The sequence below is a fragment of the Zootoca vivipara genome, chromosome 13 (assembly GCF_965207765.1).
Source record: "Zootoca vivipara chromosome 13, rZooViv2.hap1.1, whole genome shotgun sequence".
Classification (NCBI taxonomy): domain Eukaryota; kingdom Metazoa; phylum Chordata; class Lepidosauria; order Squamata; family Lacertidae; genus Zootoca; species Zootoca vivipara.
In genome coordinates this window covers 52,246,976-52,264,664 of record NC_142596.1, presented here as the reverse complement: position 1 = coordinate 52,264,664, position 17,689 = coordinate 52,246,976, and the positions used below count along the sequence as shown (strand labels likewise).

The following is a 17,689-nucleotide window of genomic DNA, read 5'->3' as shown; positions in this document are numbered from 1 at the left end:
CCCACCCCTCCCCACCCCTTCTCTACATAAGTGCCTGGAAACTTCCATTTCACTGTATCTGAAGAAGTGTGCATGCACACGAAAGCTCATACCAAAATAAAAACTTAGTTGGTCTTTAAGGTGCTACTGAAAGAATTTTTTTATTTTATTTGAATGCCCCCTTTCCATAGTTAAAACAATGCTCAAGGCGGCTTGATCTGAAGGCAGGGATCGGGAGAGAGATTTCATTCTATCAAGGTTTAATTGTTTCATAATTATTGTTCCCCCCCACACCCTCTTTTAGCTGTCAGGGGAGAAGGAGGGGTACAAATGAATGGATCAATCAATCAATCAATAATTCAATAAGTAAATGAAATGAAATCTAAGAAGCGCTTGCAAATTATTTGAAATGGAAAAACCTGGCAGAAATGAAGATCTCAAGAGCATCAGGGGGTCAACTGGGCGATCTGACAATGCACATCGGAAGCTGGTGACCCTGCCATGACCTTCCTCTCCTCCTCCTCCTCCTCCTCTTCCTCCTCCTCCTCCCCAGGCTCCTCCTTGGGCTGCTTCCATTGGTCGAAAGGCGTGAGGGTTCGTGCCACCCTTCGGCTGCTCCTGGAATGGGCCCAGCGTGTGGGCTTGGGGCAGCTGGCGGACGAGTTCTTTGGCAAGCTCTCCAGCGTGGCCAGCCTCTTGGCCATGCCAAACTCCCAGCTGGCGCAGGTAAGGAGCCCTTGGCCTCAAAGGGGCACAACCGGTCAGGCAGTCCAGCAGGGGGGGGGAGCTTTATGTGCCCACGGCCACCGTCTCATGAGTAGGGTTGCCAGGTCCCTGGGGGCTGACCCAAAGTATCCAGGCTTGTCTGCTAACCCCTGGCAGCTGACAGGGCAGACCGAGGGGGCTTGACTCTCAAGCTGGGCAAGAGCCTCTTAAAAAAAATAATTTCATCAAGAAGGCTGCCTGCAGCTTGCAAGCTTCAACCCAGCAGGAGCTGGATGCAGATTATTGCATGGCCTCACAGGGGGCAGGAGTGTCCTGCCCTCACCTCTCCCAATTAACTTCCATCTCTTGTTGCATAGCCTTTCTGTGGGGTAATGCTCTCCTCCCCTCACTCTTCCCCTCTCCCAATTAACTTCCATCTCTGCAAATCATTGCATCACCTTTTTTGGGGGGGTAATGTTCTCCTCCCCTCCCTCTTCCCCTCAGTGGAGCAGGTATGGTGAGGCAGGAGGAGGAGGTTTGGAAGGCCTTGACCAGGCATCGGCCAACTTGGCCCTCCAGATGTTTTGGACTACAATCCCCATCATCCCTGACCACTGGTCCTGTTAGCTAGGGATGATGGGAGTTGTAGTCCCCAAAACATCTGGAGGGCCGAGTTTGCCTGTGCCTGGCCTTGACTCTCCCAACCCCTCTCTCCCTCCTCTGGCACCTGTTCTTTGCTCTCCAATCCTGCAGCTTCTCCTGCCTCTGAGCCTCGTCTTCCAGGCTCTCCCAGATCACTGATCCCTTCCTCCGAGTCAGTCTCCAACCCCCCTCAGCAGTGTCCGGCCACCACCTCTCAGTGTCCAGCCAGTCCCCTGGGTCTCAGGTTTGGCCTCTGAAATCTCAGCGTATAGGATGCTCCTCATCACAAGCACATGATGTTGGCAGCTCAGAAAGTCTGAGGGTAGCGCCAGCTGCCCAGTCCACCTCTGTGCCTCCGCCGAATGGCCTCGGGGAGCATCCCTCCGCAACACATCACCCGGCCCTCTCTTGCTTTGCTCAGATGACCTGGCCTGTGCTGAGAGCCGAATTCCCTGCCCTCAATCCTGCCCAGCTGCACCACATCCTCACCCAGTACCAGGCCTCGTCCGACATGGGCTGTGTCCCAGCCTGGCAGCCCAGCAAGGAGGATAGCCTGGCAGCCTTCAGGACAGGTAAGATCAGGCATGGCCGGGTTGCCCAGCAAGGGATTCTGTCAAGAATCATGGGGGAATTGAAGAAGGGGAGAGTCAGAAGGGGCAATGGGGAAAATGCTCAAAGAAACAATGTGTATGCCATAGGTGGGCAAACTAAGGCCCGGGGGCCGGATGCGGCCCAATCGCCTTCTCAATCCAGCCCGCGGACAGTCCGGGAATCAGCGTGTTTTTACATGAGTAGAATGTGTGCTTTTATTTAAAATGCATCTCTGGGTTATTTGTGGGGCATAGGAATTCGTTCATCCCCCCCCCCCACCAAAATATAGTCTGGCCCCCCGCACGGTCTGAGGGACAGTGGACTGGCCCCCTGCTGAAAAATTTTGCTGACTCCGGTGTATGCAGTTCAAATGTCCCCATTTCTCTGCCACTGAAAATGAAATGGGACAGACTTCAGTACTGATTGGATGCCCACCCCTCGTCACCAATGACATGCCTGCCTTGATGGGGGTTGGACTAGATGACCCTCCGTGTCCCTACAATTCTATGAATCCCTGGCATCCCCAAGCAGGGCTGGGGAAGTCCCCTTTCTGAAACCCTCTGCCAGTCTTTCAAAAATACGAAAACACTTCAGAAAAGAAAATCTCAAGTCGAGAGAGAACCCAATGGAGCCCTGGGAGGGGGGGGGGAAACCACACACAGATTACTGGCTGATTCTTGTGGGACCTGGGGATGGAACGGAGCACTCTGGGAAAGGTCGCCGCAGCCCAGACCTTGAACGGGAGCACTTACTGCAACATTTTGCTGCGGGTCCCAGGCGTAGTTTCCTATTTCATAGGTGAAAGTCATTTTGCAGCGTTGACCAATCCGATTTACTCGCTCCCCTGCTCCCCCCCCCAGCACACATTTTGATTAATGGGAGACATTTGAGGGGCACATTGCTCAGAGAGAGGCGAGTGCCGCAAGCAGTCCCCGCACCGTTTACGCACAAGGGAAACGGCACCGGCCACAGCCTTCCATGCGCTCTTGTCTCGGAGTACGGACGCCAATCGTTCCCCGCAAAGCTTTTAGGGCGAAAACAGGAGGCTGCCGAAATATCATAGTGGAAAAAAGCATCCCCCGCCAGGAAAGGCAACCTTTTAAATCAACATTTGGGGAATGGTTTTGTGTCGAGTACCCAAAGGGATCGGCAGAGAAGCCTCATCGGTGCCAAAGCAATTAGGCTGAAAGATGGAGACAGGGCGGGCTATTTCTGCTTCCTCGGCTGGTTTGGGCGGGGCTGAAAAGTGGTTCTCCCATCCCATGCAAACGGCGAGTGTGGGGTAGCCCCCCTCCAAAAAGCACAGAGGATTTTGGGGCACATGCTGAGATGGTGGGCGGGTGTGTGTGTGTGTTCTTTCTGGTTGCATCACGAAAACCCCAAAACTCACACATTTTCTTCCACCACAACGGCCTTTAGATGACATTCTGGAGTCCTTCGACAGCCACCCGCCAATCATGCTGCCCAGTGGAGGGTTCAAGGTGGACCTGGAGGCTGAGCGACTGGACGACAACATTTACCAGCACTTCCTCTACATCCGCCACTTCCTGTGGAGCTTGCGCAGCAAAAGCCCCCACCCCAGTGACTCGCCCGAAGCAGAGACCCCCAAGGTAAAACTCTCTTGCCATTCCAGAATCTTGAGGGTTTGGTCACGTCTTTAAGATATAAGAAGGGCCGTCCCATGGAAGGTGGAGCAAGCTTGTTTTCCGCTGCTCTGGGGGGGCAGGACTCGAACCCATGCCTTCAAGTTACAAGAAAGGAGATTACACTAAAACATCAGGAAGGACTTACTGACAGCAAGAGCTGCTTGACAGTGGAACAGAATCCCTCAGGGGTTGTAGACTCTCCTTCCTTGGAGATTTTAAAGCAGAGGTTGGATGGCCGTCTGCCATGCTTTAGTTGAGATTCCTGCATTGCAGGGGGTTGGACTAGATGGCTCCTGGGTAGAAAGGAACAGCCTGGCAAGACTGCTGATGGAAAGGAAAAAGAAGTCTTCAGGTTCATTACAGTATGATCATCTTACATGGCATTTACCTTGCACGATTTCAGCCAGTTGAAGGCTGCACAAGTTAAATCCAAGCAAGGCAGAGAGCCCGAGTTTATCTGGTGCAGAACAAGCTTTGAAGCTTCCTGCCTTACTTGGAGGGGCCAGGCTCTGGAATGGTCTTGCAAGGTCTCGTGGGCATAATGGCTCTGGGATGCTTGCACGAGATCTCACGTGGCCACGCGTGTTCCCACGAGGAGGCTACCTTCCAGAGTTTGCGCGCTACGTGGGCCTTAAAAGCTCTCTGCCTTGCTTGCTCTCTCTCTCCCCAGCCACTAGCCGCAGGGGAGACACAAAGGGTTTGGGTGGTAGTAGTAGTAGTAAAGGTAAAGCAGGCTTCCCCAAACTAAGGCCCCGGGGCCGAATGTGGCCCGTGAGGCTCTTTCATGCGGCCCCTGCGCCCACTGCTGCCTCCTGCTTTTAACGGCGCGACTGCCCACTTCCAGGTTGCCAGAGCATCGGAAATAGCTTGTGTGCATGCACAAGTGTCATTTCCGGCACGCTTCTGGGTTGGAGAAGGCCCGTGTGCATGCGCACAAGCTATTTCTGGTGTTCCGGTGACCCGGAAGTGCGCTGGAAATCATGTGTGCACATGCGTATGGGTGCATGCTCCCGCGTGCTCTGGCCCACAGCGCAATTGGCGCTGGCAGCACCGGCCCTTGGTGACGTAGGTTTGGGGACCCCTGAGGTAAAGGGACCCCTGACCATTAGGTCCAGTCGTGACCGACTCTGGGGTTGCGCGCTCATCTCGCATTATTGGCCGAGGGAGCCGGCGTACAGCTTCCAGGTCATGTGGCCAGCATGACAAAGCCGCTTCTGGCAAACCAGAGCAGCACATGGAAACGCCGTTTACCTTCCCGCTGTAGCGGTTCCTATTTATCTACTTGCATTTTGACGTGCTTTCGAACTGCTAGGTTGGCAGGAGCTGGGACCAAGCAACGGGAGCTCATGCTGTCACAGGGATTCGAACCGCCGACCTTCTGATCAGCAAGCCCTAGGCTCAGTGGTTTAACCCACCGCACCACCTGGGTCCCTAGTAGTAGTAGTAATTAATAATAATAATAATAATAATAATAATAATAATAATAATAATAATAATACAATCAAGCATTAAAAAACTTCCTTAAACAGGGCTGCCTTCAGATGTCTTCTAAAAGTCTGCTAGTTGTTTTCCCCTTTGACATCTGATGGGAGAGTGTTCCACAGGGCGGGTGCCACTACCGAGAAGGCCCTCTGCCTGGTTCCCTGTAACTTGGGTTCTCACAGCGAGGGAACCGCCAGAAGGCCCTCGGCACTGGATCTCAGTGTCCAGGCAGAGTGATGGAGACGCTCCTTCAGGGATACTGGGCCGACATCGTTTAGGGCATTGAAGGTCAGCACCAACACTTTGAATTGTGCTCGGAAACGTCCTGGGAGCCAATGTAGGTCTCTCAGGACCGGTGTTACGTGGTCTCAGCAGCCACTCCTAGTCACCAGTCTAGCTGCTGCATTCTGGATTAATTGCAGTTTCTGGGCCACCTTCAAAGGTAGCCCCACATAGAGCGTGTTGCAGTAGTCCAAGCAGGAGATAACCAGAGCATGCACCACTCTGGCCAGACAGTCCGCCAGCAGGTATTTCATTTTGCGATTTTCATCTTGGAACTGGACTCCTGTGTAATATGCAGTTGTACCGTATTTATGTCAAGCAAAGCCACTTTAAGTATTGCTTTGACATGTATGGAGCCACTGGCACAGGCTAGCTCATCCTGAACTTGGAGTAGAAGCAGGAAGGAAGTAAAGCCCAAAAGGAAGTGGTCTAATCTAATTTACCCACAAGAAGCTTCTAAAAGAGGAAGAATCGGTGAGGCGAAAGGACGTATTGCCTTTCTGTCTGTCGCTCCCCTACTGGTTCAGGTAAATCATTTCATGTGGTGTTGCTTAGTGAACACCCAATCTTTGCTATGCCCGAGGGCTGTCTGGGCAAGATCCAAAATGATCTTCCCACACAGGGCCACCAAGATCTCCCCTCCACCCTGTCTGCCCCACATTTTGCAGAATATGTTGAGAGCTGTTGAGGTGGTGTGTGTGTGTGTGCGCGCACATTGGATTGTTTGCAAACCTGCGGACGTGAGATTGTCAGTGGGGTCCACCCCTCCGGTAGAGAGTTGAGCAAAAGGGCAAGTCTTTTCTTCTCTCTTCCCCCCCATCTGAAATATTGTGGCCCCTTCCGTCGCCCCAGGGCTCACGCCCAGCGAGCAAACCAGCTGCTGCTGCTTCAAACCCATCATGAAATCCAGCAGCAGTTCTGAATAATTGAAAACCAGTCGAGGGCTCAAATTCCAAGGAGTGAGCATGTTAAACCCCCCACCAGACTTGCACCTGCTCATCACCTTTCCTTCAACACCACATGCCTGTTTCTGCTGAGCATCTGCAAAGAAATCTTCCTATAATCTGAATTGGGAAGGACGACGATGTCGCCCACATTCTCCCCGGGGCGGGGGGGGGCAGGGGGCGTTCACCTGGTTGTGAAATCAGCACCCACACATTTTCAGGTCAAGGCAGAACTCCAAAAGGGGTAAGAATCTTAAGTCTATTGCAGCAAAGAGGGTTGCGGCACTTTAAATGAGAATTATATACAGTGGTGCCTCGCTAGACGAAATTAATTCGAAAAATTCGTCTAGCGAATCCCATAGGAATGCATTCAATTTTTTTTTAATTTGCCCATAGGAACGCATTAATTGAATTTCAATGCATTCCTATGGGAAACCGCGATTCGCTAGACGAATTTTTCGTAAAACGCATTCATCTAGCGAGGCAAGCTCCGCTCGAAAAATCCTTTCATTAAGCGAGGCACCACTGTATAAAGATTATCAGGGCAAATGCAGCTTGCACTTCTCCAGTTCAGGGTGTCAGCCTGCCGGCCGGCCGACCAACCAACCAGCCCCTCTTACAAGAGACTCCATTCCACTCTCCTGCTTCTCCGTTGCTGCAACTAGGTTAGGAGTAGCAGAAGCTGCGGGAGTTTTGCAAAGCGAGACAAGGGGTGCCACGGTGCTCCGTTTATGCAGGATGTCAAAATTTGCTTTCTTTCCCGCTGAGTGTCAGTTATGTCAGGTGGAATTGTGATTGCTTTTCTGAGCAGCCCTTAAAGGGCTGTGTCTGCCCCACCCCCACCCCACACCAGGGGAAAAGGGGCTCCCTCATGGTCTGCCACATCTCTTCCTGTCAATGACCCCATGATGGCACCTACTGGGAGTCCCCTGCTGGCGCTTGAGACCAACCCCTCCTCGCTTTGCCTTATCTCCAATTGCAGCCCCTCCTGGCCTTTATTGAAAGCCTTTCTGGGCTGATGCTTCACAAGAGAGAAAGAGAAGCCAATGCAAGGGATTAGCACTAATCCCCTAACCTGAAAGCGAGGGGATGGAAAGCTCCTTAGCAGGGCTAAGACGGGGAGAGTTAGCACTCGAACTCCTGGGCATCCAATGAAGGAAGCTGAATGCTGGATGATTTGGGACGGAGGAAAGCAAGTCCTTCTTCATGCATCTCAGAGATGAACTGTGGAACTCCCTCCCACAAGAGGTGGTGAGAGCCACCAACCTGGATGGCTTTCAGAGAGGATTAGACAAATTCAGGGAGGAGGAGGAGAGGGCTTTGAACGGCTACTAGCCAGGATGGCTCTGCTCTGCTGGACTAGGTGGTAAAAGGTAAAGGACCCCTGACAGTTAAGTCCAGTCACGAACGACTCTGAGGTTGCGGCACTCATCTCGCTTTTCAGGCCGAGAGAGCCGACGTTTGTCCGTAGACAGTTTTTCCAGGTCATGTGGCCAGCATGACTAAGCCGCTTCTGGCAAACCAGTGCAGCACACGGAAATGCCATTTACCTTCCCGCCGGAGCGGTACCTATTAATCTACTTGCACTTTGGGGCATGCTTTTGAACTGCTAGGTTGGCAGGAGCTGGGACCGAGCAACGGGAGCTCACTCTGTCGCGGGGATTCGAACCGCTGACCTTCCGATCGGCAAGCCCTAGGCTCTGTGGTTTAGACGCCAGAGGACGAGGTGGGCTTTTGGCCTAATCCAGCAGGCTCTTCCTAGATCTTATGAGAGGGGGTTGAAGGCAAGGATGGGGCAGTTCAGCTGCACTAGGAACCAGCATGGTGTAGCAGTCTGACTGCTAAACCAGGGAGGTTCAAATCCCCGCCTCAGCCACAAAGTGACCTTTAATGCAGGAGTTCCCTTTCCATGGGCTGTAGAGAGATTAAAACAGGTTAGATGGGGCCTTGCATGTCCTGCTGTCTTGGGTCCATACCTTTCCCTCTTCTTCCCATCAAGGAGGATGAGACTCCACACTTCTATAGCATATTTGCTGGCTGCCCATCTGCTACAGAGCCAGACTCACAGTCCTTGGATTAATTGACAAAGCTCTGAACAATTCAGGGCCCGGATGCCTCAAAGACCACCTGAACCCTTCTATCCCACCTTGGCAGTTTCGTCTGGCTACAACATGAAATGGAGCCATTAGTGTCACCAGCCCAGTCCTGTGGAACTCTCTGCCACTGGAGATTCAGCAGGCACCTTCTGTTCCAACTTTTCAATGCCCGCCTGAAAATGTTTCTGTTCTGCCAAGTTTATGCGAGCGATTAAGAACAACTGGAATTCAGCGGCCAGGTTGCTCACCAGGGCAAGGCGATTTGAACATATTGCACCGATCCTGGCCCAACTGCACTAAGCTGCCAGTTTCTGGGCCCAAATCAAAGTTCTGGTTTTGACCTATAAAGCCTTAAACGGCTCAGAACTACAACACCTCAAGGACCGCCTCTCCTGTGGCCCTTCTTCACGAGAGCTCCAGAAGGTAGCAACATGATAACGGGGTCTTTTCTGCAGTGGCTCCCCACTTGTGGAGTGCTCTCCCCAGGAGGCTCACCTGCAGCCTTCATTATACACCTTTAGGTGTCAGTCGGAAATGTTCCTCTTCTCCCAGGCCTTTGGCTAACTATACAACCTACGGCCTTTTAAATGTGTTTTCTGGGGGGTTGGTTTCCCCCCCCATTTCTTTTACTACTATTATAGCGCGTATTTTGTGTTTTATGCTGTTAACCTCCCTGTGGTCTCTTGACAAAGGCTGGCATATACATTGAATAAATGACAATAATAACCTCTGCACGATAGTTAGCTGATTTCTGATTTTAACATTCTTTTTCAATATGGTTTTCATGGTTCTCCTGTACAGCTGTAGTAAACCGCTGACAGCTCCCCCCCCCAATGAATTTCAGGATATAGATGTTTCATATAAGTAAGGGAGAGACTTATGCCTCCTCTTTCTCTGTATCTCCCTGTTAAAGACAGATGCCATCGGCTGCCAAACCACCCCCCAGGCGGACTCGGAGGCAGAGGCGACGGGGCGCTCCTACGCCCGGGCGAACTGGCAGCGCCGCAGACCTGTGAGCTGCGTGGAGCCCAGGGCAGCTGGGGTTCCATCTCCCGTCCCGCCGGGCGCCAACGGTTCCGCCGGGGATAACGAGGCTTGTGAGCTGCGGCTCCAGGAGAGCCTCCACCAGCTCCACCTGCAGGCCTCCCAGGGGAAGGGCAGTGTCCCATCGGCGCCAGCAGACCCCTCCTGCCTGCTGACCCCACCCAACACGCCTCTGACCTTTGACCCAGCGGGCCTCGAACTCACCCCCGAGGCCACTCCCGGAAAGGCCACAGCGGACCCTCGGAGGAATGGCCTCAGCTGCACCAAGACCACGACCCTTGAAGGTAGGGATGGAAGAGCCACTTTCTGGGCAAGCGAGTTGAACCTTCCAGGGAAGGCTGTTATAATAATTTTTGGAGTATGTTTCTGCTGAATTATTCTGTCGAGAGTTATTGCGAACTGTTACATTTGAATGGATTATCAAATACAGTGGAACCTCAGTTTTTGAACTTAATCCATTCCGGAAGACTGTTCGGCTTCCGAAAATTTTGAAAACTGAGGATCAACAGGCTGGCTGCAAAGTCAAGGGAGAAAAATGAAAAACACTGCTCGGAAGCCGTTTTGCTTCCGAAAATTGTTCGGAAACGGAAGCATTCACTTCCGGATTGTCGGCGTTCGGGTTCCAAATTGTTCTGCTTCCAAAGCATTCGACAACCAAACTTTGTTGTGCTTATTTATTTATTTAAACTGTAAATAACAAAACAGCTAATCGCACTGCAGTAATCTAGTACTGAAGCCGCCAGAACACGAACTGCTTGTGGCCAGGAATGGCCGTAGCTCTCAGACCAGCTGGAGTTGCTACCTGAGTCTCCAGGGACAGAACAGGATGCAGAAGCAGCCCCAAAATTGCGAACGTGCTCCTTCAGGGGGAGGGCAACCTCACCCAGGGCAGCTGGCGGACCCCTTTCTTGGGCACAAGAGTGACGCAGTGCCTCCGTCTCGCTAGGATTCAAGCTCTGCTTGTTTTTCTTCACCCAGTTCGCCCCTGAATCCATGTGATGATGCCCCGGCGTCTGTGTGGCCTCGCCTGGTTTGGACACTGCGGCCTGCACGGTTTTGGTCTCCCCGCCCCACGTAGCAAGGGGTGCTGGTCCCCGTGGCTTAAGCACAAACGCTCCCCAGAATTTTCCAGCAAGTAAAACAAGAGACAGGAGGGAGGGAGGTTCTAGCCTTGAGTTGGGGTAGTTTTCTACGTGTGGGGAGGTTTATTATCTCCCCCCAAAATGGGACCTGCCACCCTGCAGGCTGAAGCCATGCCGACCACTCAGAAGGGGCTGGTGCACTAGGGCAGATGGGGCGCTGCCTCACCCCCCTGCCTGCCCTCTTACTTAACAACCAGATTGGGGTCCTGTTGTTCGGTCCCAGCTCCTGCCCACCTAGCAGTTCGAAAGCACATCAAAGTGCAAGTAGATAAATAGGTACCACTCCGGCGGGAAGGTAAACGGTGTTTCCGTGCGCTACTCTGGTTCGCCAGAAGCAGCTTTGTCATGCTGGCCACATGACATGGAAGCTGTCTGCAGACAAACGCTGGCTCCCTCGGCCTATAGAGCGAGATGAGCGCCGCAACCCCAGAGTCGGACACGACTGGACCTGATGGTCAGGGGCCCCTTTACCTTTATAGGCCTCCCTGTGCCTGAGGATCAGCCTCTGTGATTCCTTTGTAGAATTCACCAAGGGGGAGGAGGAAGATGGGGTGGACTAGAATTATATAATAATAATAATAATAATAATAATAATAATAATAATAATAATAATAATGTAGTTTTTATACCCCACCCATCTGGCTGGGTTTCCCCAACCACTCTAGGCGGCTTCCAGCGAAATATTAAAATACAATGGTCTGTTAAACATTAAAAGCTTCCCTAAACAGGGCTGCCTTCAGATGTCTCCTAAAAGTCTGGTAGCTGTTTTCCTTTTTGACATCTGATGGGAGGGCGTTCCACAGGGCAGGCGCCACCACCGAGAAGGCCCTCTGCCTGGTTCCCTGCAACTTGGCTTCTCGCAGCGAGGGAACCGCCAGAAGGCCCTCGGCACTGGACCTCAGTGTCCGGGCAGAACGATGGGGGTGGAGACACTCCTTCAGGTATATTGGGCCGTTTAGGGCTTTCAAGTCAAGGTCAGCACCAACACTTTGAATTGTGCTCAGAAACATCCTGGGAGCCAATGGAGGTCTTTCAGGACCGGTGTTATATGGTCTCAGCAGCCGCTCCCAGTCACCAGTCTAGCTGCTGCATTCTGGATTAGTTGTAGTTTCTGGGTCACCTTCAAAGGTAGCCCCACGTAGAGCACATTGCAGTACTCCAAGCGGGAGATAACTAGAGCATGCACCACTCTGGCGAGACAGTCCGCGAGCAGGTAGGGTCTCAGCCTGCGTACCAGATGGAGCTGGTAGACAGCTGCTCTGGACACAGAATTGACCTGCGCCTCCGTGGACAGCTGTGAGTCCAAAATGACTCCCAGGCTGCGCACCTGGTCCTTCAGGGGCGCACAGTTACCCCATTCAGGACCAGGGAGTCGTCCACACCTGCCCGCCTCCTGTCCCCCAAGAACATTACTGTATATTCCTGCATGTAAGACTACTTTTTAACCCAGGAAAATCTTCTCAAAAGTCAGGGGTCGTCTTATACGCCATATCGTATTTCTTATATGGCGAGTATATCCAAAAATCTATATTTTAACTGGAAAAGTTGGGGGTCGTCTTGTACGCCCAGTCGTCTTATACGCCGGAATATATGGTACTTCTATCTTGTCATGATTCAACCTCACTCTGTTAGTCGTCATCCGTCCATAGTTGGCTTTGCTTGTCGTTGGCTCTGGCACCCCCTGGTGTTGGGCTCCCTGCCTTCCACCCTACCAGTTGCCTTCTAGGACTCTTGCCTAGGCTTGCTTTGCAGGAGCTGTGGCTCACGAGGCAAGCCCATCGGTGGGCAGAGCCCGTCCACGTTGGAGGGAATGACGAGGTAGGCAGAGTCCATTTCAGTTGCCAAATCCTCTCCCAGCCTTCGGAAGTGAAATTCAGTGTGTTACCACCATGTGCTCCCGCCTCTGAGTCACTGGGTGGAAGCAGCTGGGAGCAGCCCTTGCCAAATTCATGGGCAGCTCCAGCCTCAGGTTGGGCTCGGTGGCTTCTGACGCTTGGCCTCCGAGCTCCCATTTATTTCACAAAAACAGCCGCGCTTTGGGGGCAGATGGAGCTCGCTGCAGCCTGCACAAGCTCCCAGAGCTGGTTGTGTGCACTTGGTCAGAAGGTCCTCGCAGTTTAAAAGTGATTTACAGCTGATTTGCCATACTGCTGACAGCAGCAAGAGAGTGTATTGCACACAGAAATGGGAAAATAAAGACCATTGGCCACTGGGTAAGGAAAACCTGGCCAACTCTTAGTCTGAACAGTAAAACTTACATAGGAGAGAAACGCTTGCCGGTTCCCCACAGGCGTTTGGTAGGCCACTGTGAGAACATGAAGCTGGACTAGATGGGCCCCAGGCCTGATCCAGCAGCCTCTCCTTACGTTCTTCTATTTAGAAGGTGTTGCTTGCGAGGAACAGACAGGCCCACAAATTGCCTTCCTTCTGACCCTAGGCTCTTCGCCAACACCCTACGACTTCCCAACGCCAGCCTCTTCGAGCCGCAGCTCGGCCACAGACGATTTTTGCTACGTCTTCGTAGTGGAGCTGGAAAAGGGGCCCATCGGCTTGGGAATGGGGCTGATCGATGGCCTGGTGAGTTTCTCGTTCTCCCAGCTTCAGTCGCTTTTGGTTTGGTCCCAAAGAAGGGCTGGTTGGGAATGCTGTGCAGATGGAGAGGTACACAGCTCCCACCATTCACCCCTGGCCATTGTCCATGCTGGCTGCTGGGACCAAGGGAAATTTGGAGCCCAACAAAAACTGCAGGGCACCCCCCACCCCACGTGAGCCAGCCTTGGTCCATGCAGAGGCCATTAGCAGGTCTCCAGAGTTTCAGCCCTGCTTGGAGACGCCAGGGATTGACCCTTTGGCATGCAAAACACACACCCTGCCCCTGAGCTACGTCAAGCTTCTTCTATGTGCTAAAATGGTCCCCGGCCAACTTGTTAGGAAAGTGGCTGGCTGTGCTGGCTGCAGATGCAGCCGGGCGTTTATTCTCTCTGCGCTCGTTCTTCTTTTGGTCGCTGCTGCGGATGCACAACCCGACTGATTTTCACCAGGCATTGTGGTCGTCTGCAAGGGATTCCCACACAACAGGGTTGATGTTGTCATGTTTGCAGTAAGTTTGCAATAAGTAAGGCGGGTCTTTAGGTGGCGTCAAAAGCCAGGGCAAAGAGGCGTATCTTCAGCATCCTCTGGAAGCTGCTGCACCTCTCTAGGGAGTGGGTCCCACAGCCTAGGGGCCACTGCAGAGAAGGCCCTCTCCTAGGTCACCACCCCCTTCTGAGCCTCTGAGGGCAGAGAAGTGCCTGGAGGGGCTCCACCACCAATCTCGGCACCCGAGGGAGTCTGGAGGGGAGAGGTGACCTTTCAGGTCTTTGCATCCCGAGTTGTTCAGGCTTCAAACACTAACACGAGCCCCTCGAGTTGGGCCTGGAAACGAACTGCCAACCAGTTGCAAGAAGAGATGGCAAGAAGGCAGCCCAGGAGTTTCCCAGTCCAACAGTAGGCTCCTGCAAATGCCTCCCTCCATCACAGACTCCTGCTTTACCTTCTCTTCCCCCCCTCCTCATCAGCACACGCCCTTGAACTCCCCCGGGATCTACATCCGGACCCTGATCCACGACAGCCCTGCAGCAGCTGATGGCAGGCTCTCTATTGGGGACCGGATCCTGGCTGTCAACGGCACGAGCCTTATTGGCTCCGATTACCAGAGGTAGGGAAAGAGGGAGGGAGGCTTGGTGGGGGCGGGAGGAACCGATGGTGTGGCTCAACCCTGCCTTCTCGCTCTCGCCCACTCCTTCTGATGGGCTTTCCCCTCCCCCTGCTCCCCTTCTTCTTTCAGTGCCGTCGACCTCATCCGATCGGGGGGCAAGAAGCTGCGGTTCCTGGTGGCCAAATCGGACCTGGAGGTTGCCAAGAAAATCAGCTTCAGCTCCTCCCCTTCCCCTTAAAATAAAAGAAGGGTTGCCTCCGAAACAGCTCTCCTGGGTTCTCCAACAGTGCACAAGGGATCGGGGCCGTGGGCACAGCCTGGGGAGACTTCTTGCAATGGGGCACCCTGGCTGCAGGCTCCCACCCGCCCCTCGGAAGTGCCTGCAGGCGGAAACATCAGACTACGCCTGGCCTCAGAAGCAAACTCTGCCCTCCCAGCTCTGGAACCGTCAAGATGGTTTGAATTGCTGCCGTCTCAGAGCCAAAGGCTGGGCTTCGCTCTTGCAGACACCAGGTGCCAACAGCTGGCGACTTAAAGAGAGGCGGCGCTGCCCCGTTGTGGCTGCCTGCTCTCATTGCAACTGGAGAATTTCGAGACCAGCTGTTTGTGCACCCACCCAGATGGATGGGAACTTAGCCCTGCAGCAACATCCCAAGCCCTTGACTGCTACCTCCCTGCCTCTGCTGCAAAAACGCCTGGGAGAAAACGAGCTGTTGTCGCTTAGCTACCTGTTCATGTACAGGCCCAGGGGGAAGAAGCTGCCGTGGCCAGGCTAAGAGGAGGGTGCAAAGGAAGGCAGGATGGGGAGCCCAAACAGCATGACTGGGCGCCAAGCCGAGGGGGGTGCCGCAACTATGACATAGTACATGTGCAGGACGAGAGGTGGGAAGCACTGCCCCTGGAGCCTGACACTCACTTGCTGTTGCTGAACTACAGTTCCCATCATCCTGACAGGGGCTGATGGGAGTCGGAGTCCGCAGGATGCCCGAGGCCTGGAGTAAGGGAGAAAAGCTAAATCCACAAAGTCCCAGAGAGGGGAAATGGATGTCAGGCAGCAGAGAGATGGGAGGTTGGGGACATGTTCCAGATGGACGGGGTATAAATAAAATTATTATGAAAGGGGCCTCACAGCCAGCCCCTCCCCACTTTATGGCTACTGGCCACCCCAAATGCACAGCTCTATCAAATCTAAGACCCAATGATGGATAGACACAGGGACTTTAGGGGATAATAATAATAATAATAATAATAATAATAATAATAATAATAATAATAATAATATTTTTTTTATTTATACCCCGCCCATCTGGCTGGGTTTCCCCAGCCACTCTGGGCGGCTTTCAACAGAAAAATAAAACACAGTAATCTATTAAACATTAAAAGCCTCCCTGAACAGGGCTGCCTTCAGATGTCTTCTAAAAATCTGGTAGTTGTTTTCCTCTTTGACATCTGTTGGGAGGGCGTTCCACAAGGCAGGCGCCACCACCGAGAAGGCCCTCTGCCTAGTTCCCTGCAACTTGGCTTCTCGCAACGAGGGAACCGCCAGAAGGCCCTTGGTGCTGGACCTCAGTGTCCGGGCAGAACGATGGGGGTGGAGACGCTCCTTCAGGTATACCGGACCGAGGCCATTTAGGGCTTTAAAGGTCAGCACCAACACTTTGAATTGTGCTTGGAAATGTACAGGGAGCCAATGTAGATCTTTCAAGACCGGTGTTATGTGGTCTCGGCGGCCGCTCCCAGTCACCAGTCTAGCTGCCGCATTCTGGATTGGTTGTAGTTTCTAAGTCACCTTCAAAGGTAGCCCCATGTAGAGCGCATTGCAGTAGTCCAAGCGGGAGATAACTAGAGCATGCACCACTCTGGCTAGACAGTCTGCAGGCAGGTAGGGTCTCAGCCTGCGTACCTGATGGAGCTGATAGACAGCTGCCCTGGACACAGAATTGACCTGCACCTCCATGGACAGCTGTGAGTCCAAAATGACTCCCAGGCTGCACATCTGGTCCTTCAGGGGCACAGTTACCCCATTCAGAACCAGGGAATCCTCCACACCTGCCCGTCTCCTGTCCCCCACAAACAGTACTTCTGTCTCGTCAGGATTCAACCTCAATCTGTTAGCCACCATCCATCCTCCAACCGCCTCCAGGCACTGGGTTAAATAACTGGATGGCCCTAAATCTTCAGATTTGCTGGGCTGTCACAACACCTGCTTAAGAAGCACATGAGAGAGCCATGCCCGGCTGCAACAGACCTAGTCTAAGTCTCCAAGCCCAGGAGCCTCTCTCTGAATCGCGGCTGGGCAAGATGCCTTCTCCAGGGAGCTCACAAGGAAGGCCATGAAGGCAGACGCCCTCCCTGCAGCCGGCATTCAGCAGCTCAACTGCTTCTGAGCAAGGAGGCTCAACAGGGCTGCTGTAGCCAATATAGCTGCTGGCGGATCCATCTTCCTTAAAGGAACGGCCCTTTTCAAACAGACTGGCCCTCCTTGCCACGGCATGCGGCAGTTCTGCTTACGGCCGCAAGAGCTACGCTGCCCACCGTCCTTTGTGTGCCGGGCAGCAGATCAGGAAAAGAAGCCAAAATATGCCAATGATTCAAGCGAAGTTTCATCAGTGGTCCCATTCATGTAGAGAGACTTTATCTCATTTACACAAGACCTCCTCCAATACCCCGATGAACAGGAGAAGCTTCCATTTTCTAGGCGAACAGTATTAAAGCAGCACTTATCTCAAGCCGAAAGGCAAACATTTTCAATCCCTTCTGCCGGGATGAGCATCCTCGGTTCGCTGGACTGAAAGACAGCCGTTTTTCTCCCTGGATTGAGGAAGGGCGACAACCTTCGTTTGTTAATAACGTGCATCTTTTTTAAAAAATAATAATATTGTATATAGTTACAGTATTGCAGGCGATGTGATAAAGAACAAGGCCAGGGACAAGGGGCCGGCATGTCCAAGCTCCTTTCCTCTGGGTTTAATAACTGGATACAGTAAAACTAGCAACCGTCGTAACAAGGGTTGGCAGCCGTGTCTCATTCTGGGCTCTGTGTTCATTTTTGCAAAAGGGAAGGCAAAGGAGTGCCGGGAAGGGGAACACCATTCACACAGACTCAAGAGGCGCACAGTTGAAAAGCAGGCCAGCAACTTACTGGGGGGGGGGAGAGATTACATTCATGGCGGTTTGTGCGCAAAGGCAGAATTGCGCCTGGTCCGGAAAATGCCCAGTGCGACTATTCCTACCATATAGCGCCCTGGAAATGTCAGGCGAGGACTATGGAAGGGTGTGAGGGGCTCCAGAGACCTTGCACGATCTTCACTGGTGTCAGCAAGGTGGGGCGCTTGAAAATGCTTCCCGCCAGAGGAAAACTCGGTGTGGAAAGAGATGCTGGGCCAGATGGACCACTGGCCTGATCCAGGAGGCTATTATTAGGCTGTACTATATCAGA

At 52.9% G+C, this 17,689-nt stretch overlaps 1 protein-coding gene across 4 annotated transcripts in view; it reads left to right on the top strand.

The window, feature by feature from the left end:
- The window catches only part of RADIL (Rap associating with DIL domain), a 79,362-nt gene extending 64,437 nt beyond the window's left edge, over positions 1-14,925 (top strand). For all 4 annotated transcript variants that reach the window (XM_060282600.2, XM_088656503.1, XM_088656505.1 and 1 more), the window contains 7 exons: positions 533-705; positions 1,748-1,898; positions 3,337-3,527; positions 9,281-9,695; positions 12,991-13,130; positions 14,111-14,250; positions 14,380-14,925. In XM_060282600.2, the coding sequence (XP_060138583.2) occupies positions 533-705; positions 1,748-1,898; positions 3,337-3,527; positions 9,281-9,695; positions 12,991-13,130; positions 14,111-14,250; positions 14,380-14,488 (1,319 nt within the window). In that variant the 3' untranslated portion in view covers positions 14,489-14,925. The remainder of the gene's footprint in view (positions 1-532; positions 706-1,747; positions 1,899-3,336; positions 3,528-9,280; positions 9,696-12,990; positions 13,131-14,110; positions 14,251-14,379) is intronic.
- Positions 14,926-17,689: the final 2,764 nt, after the last annotated feature.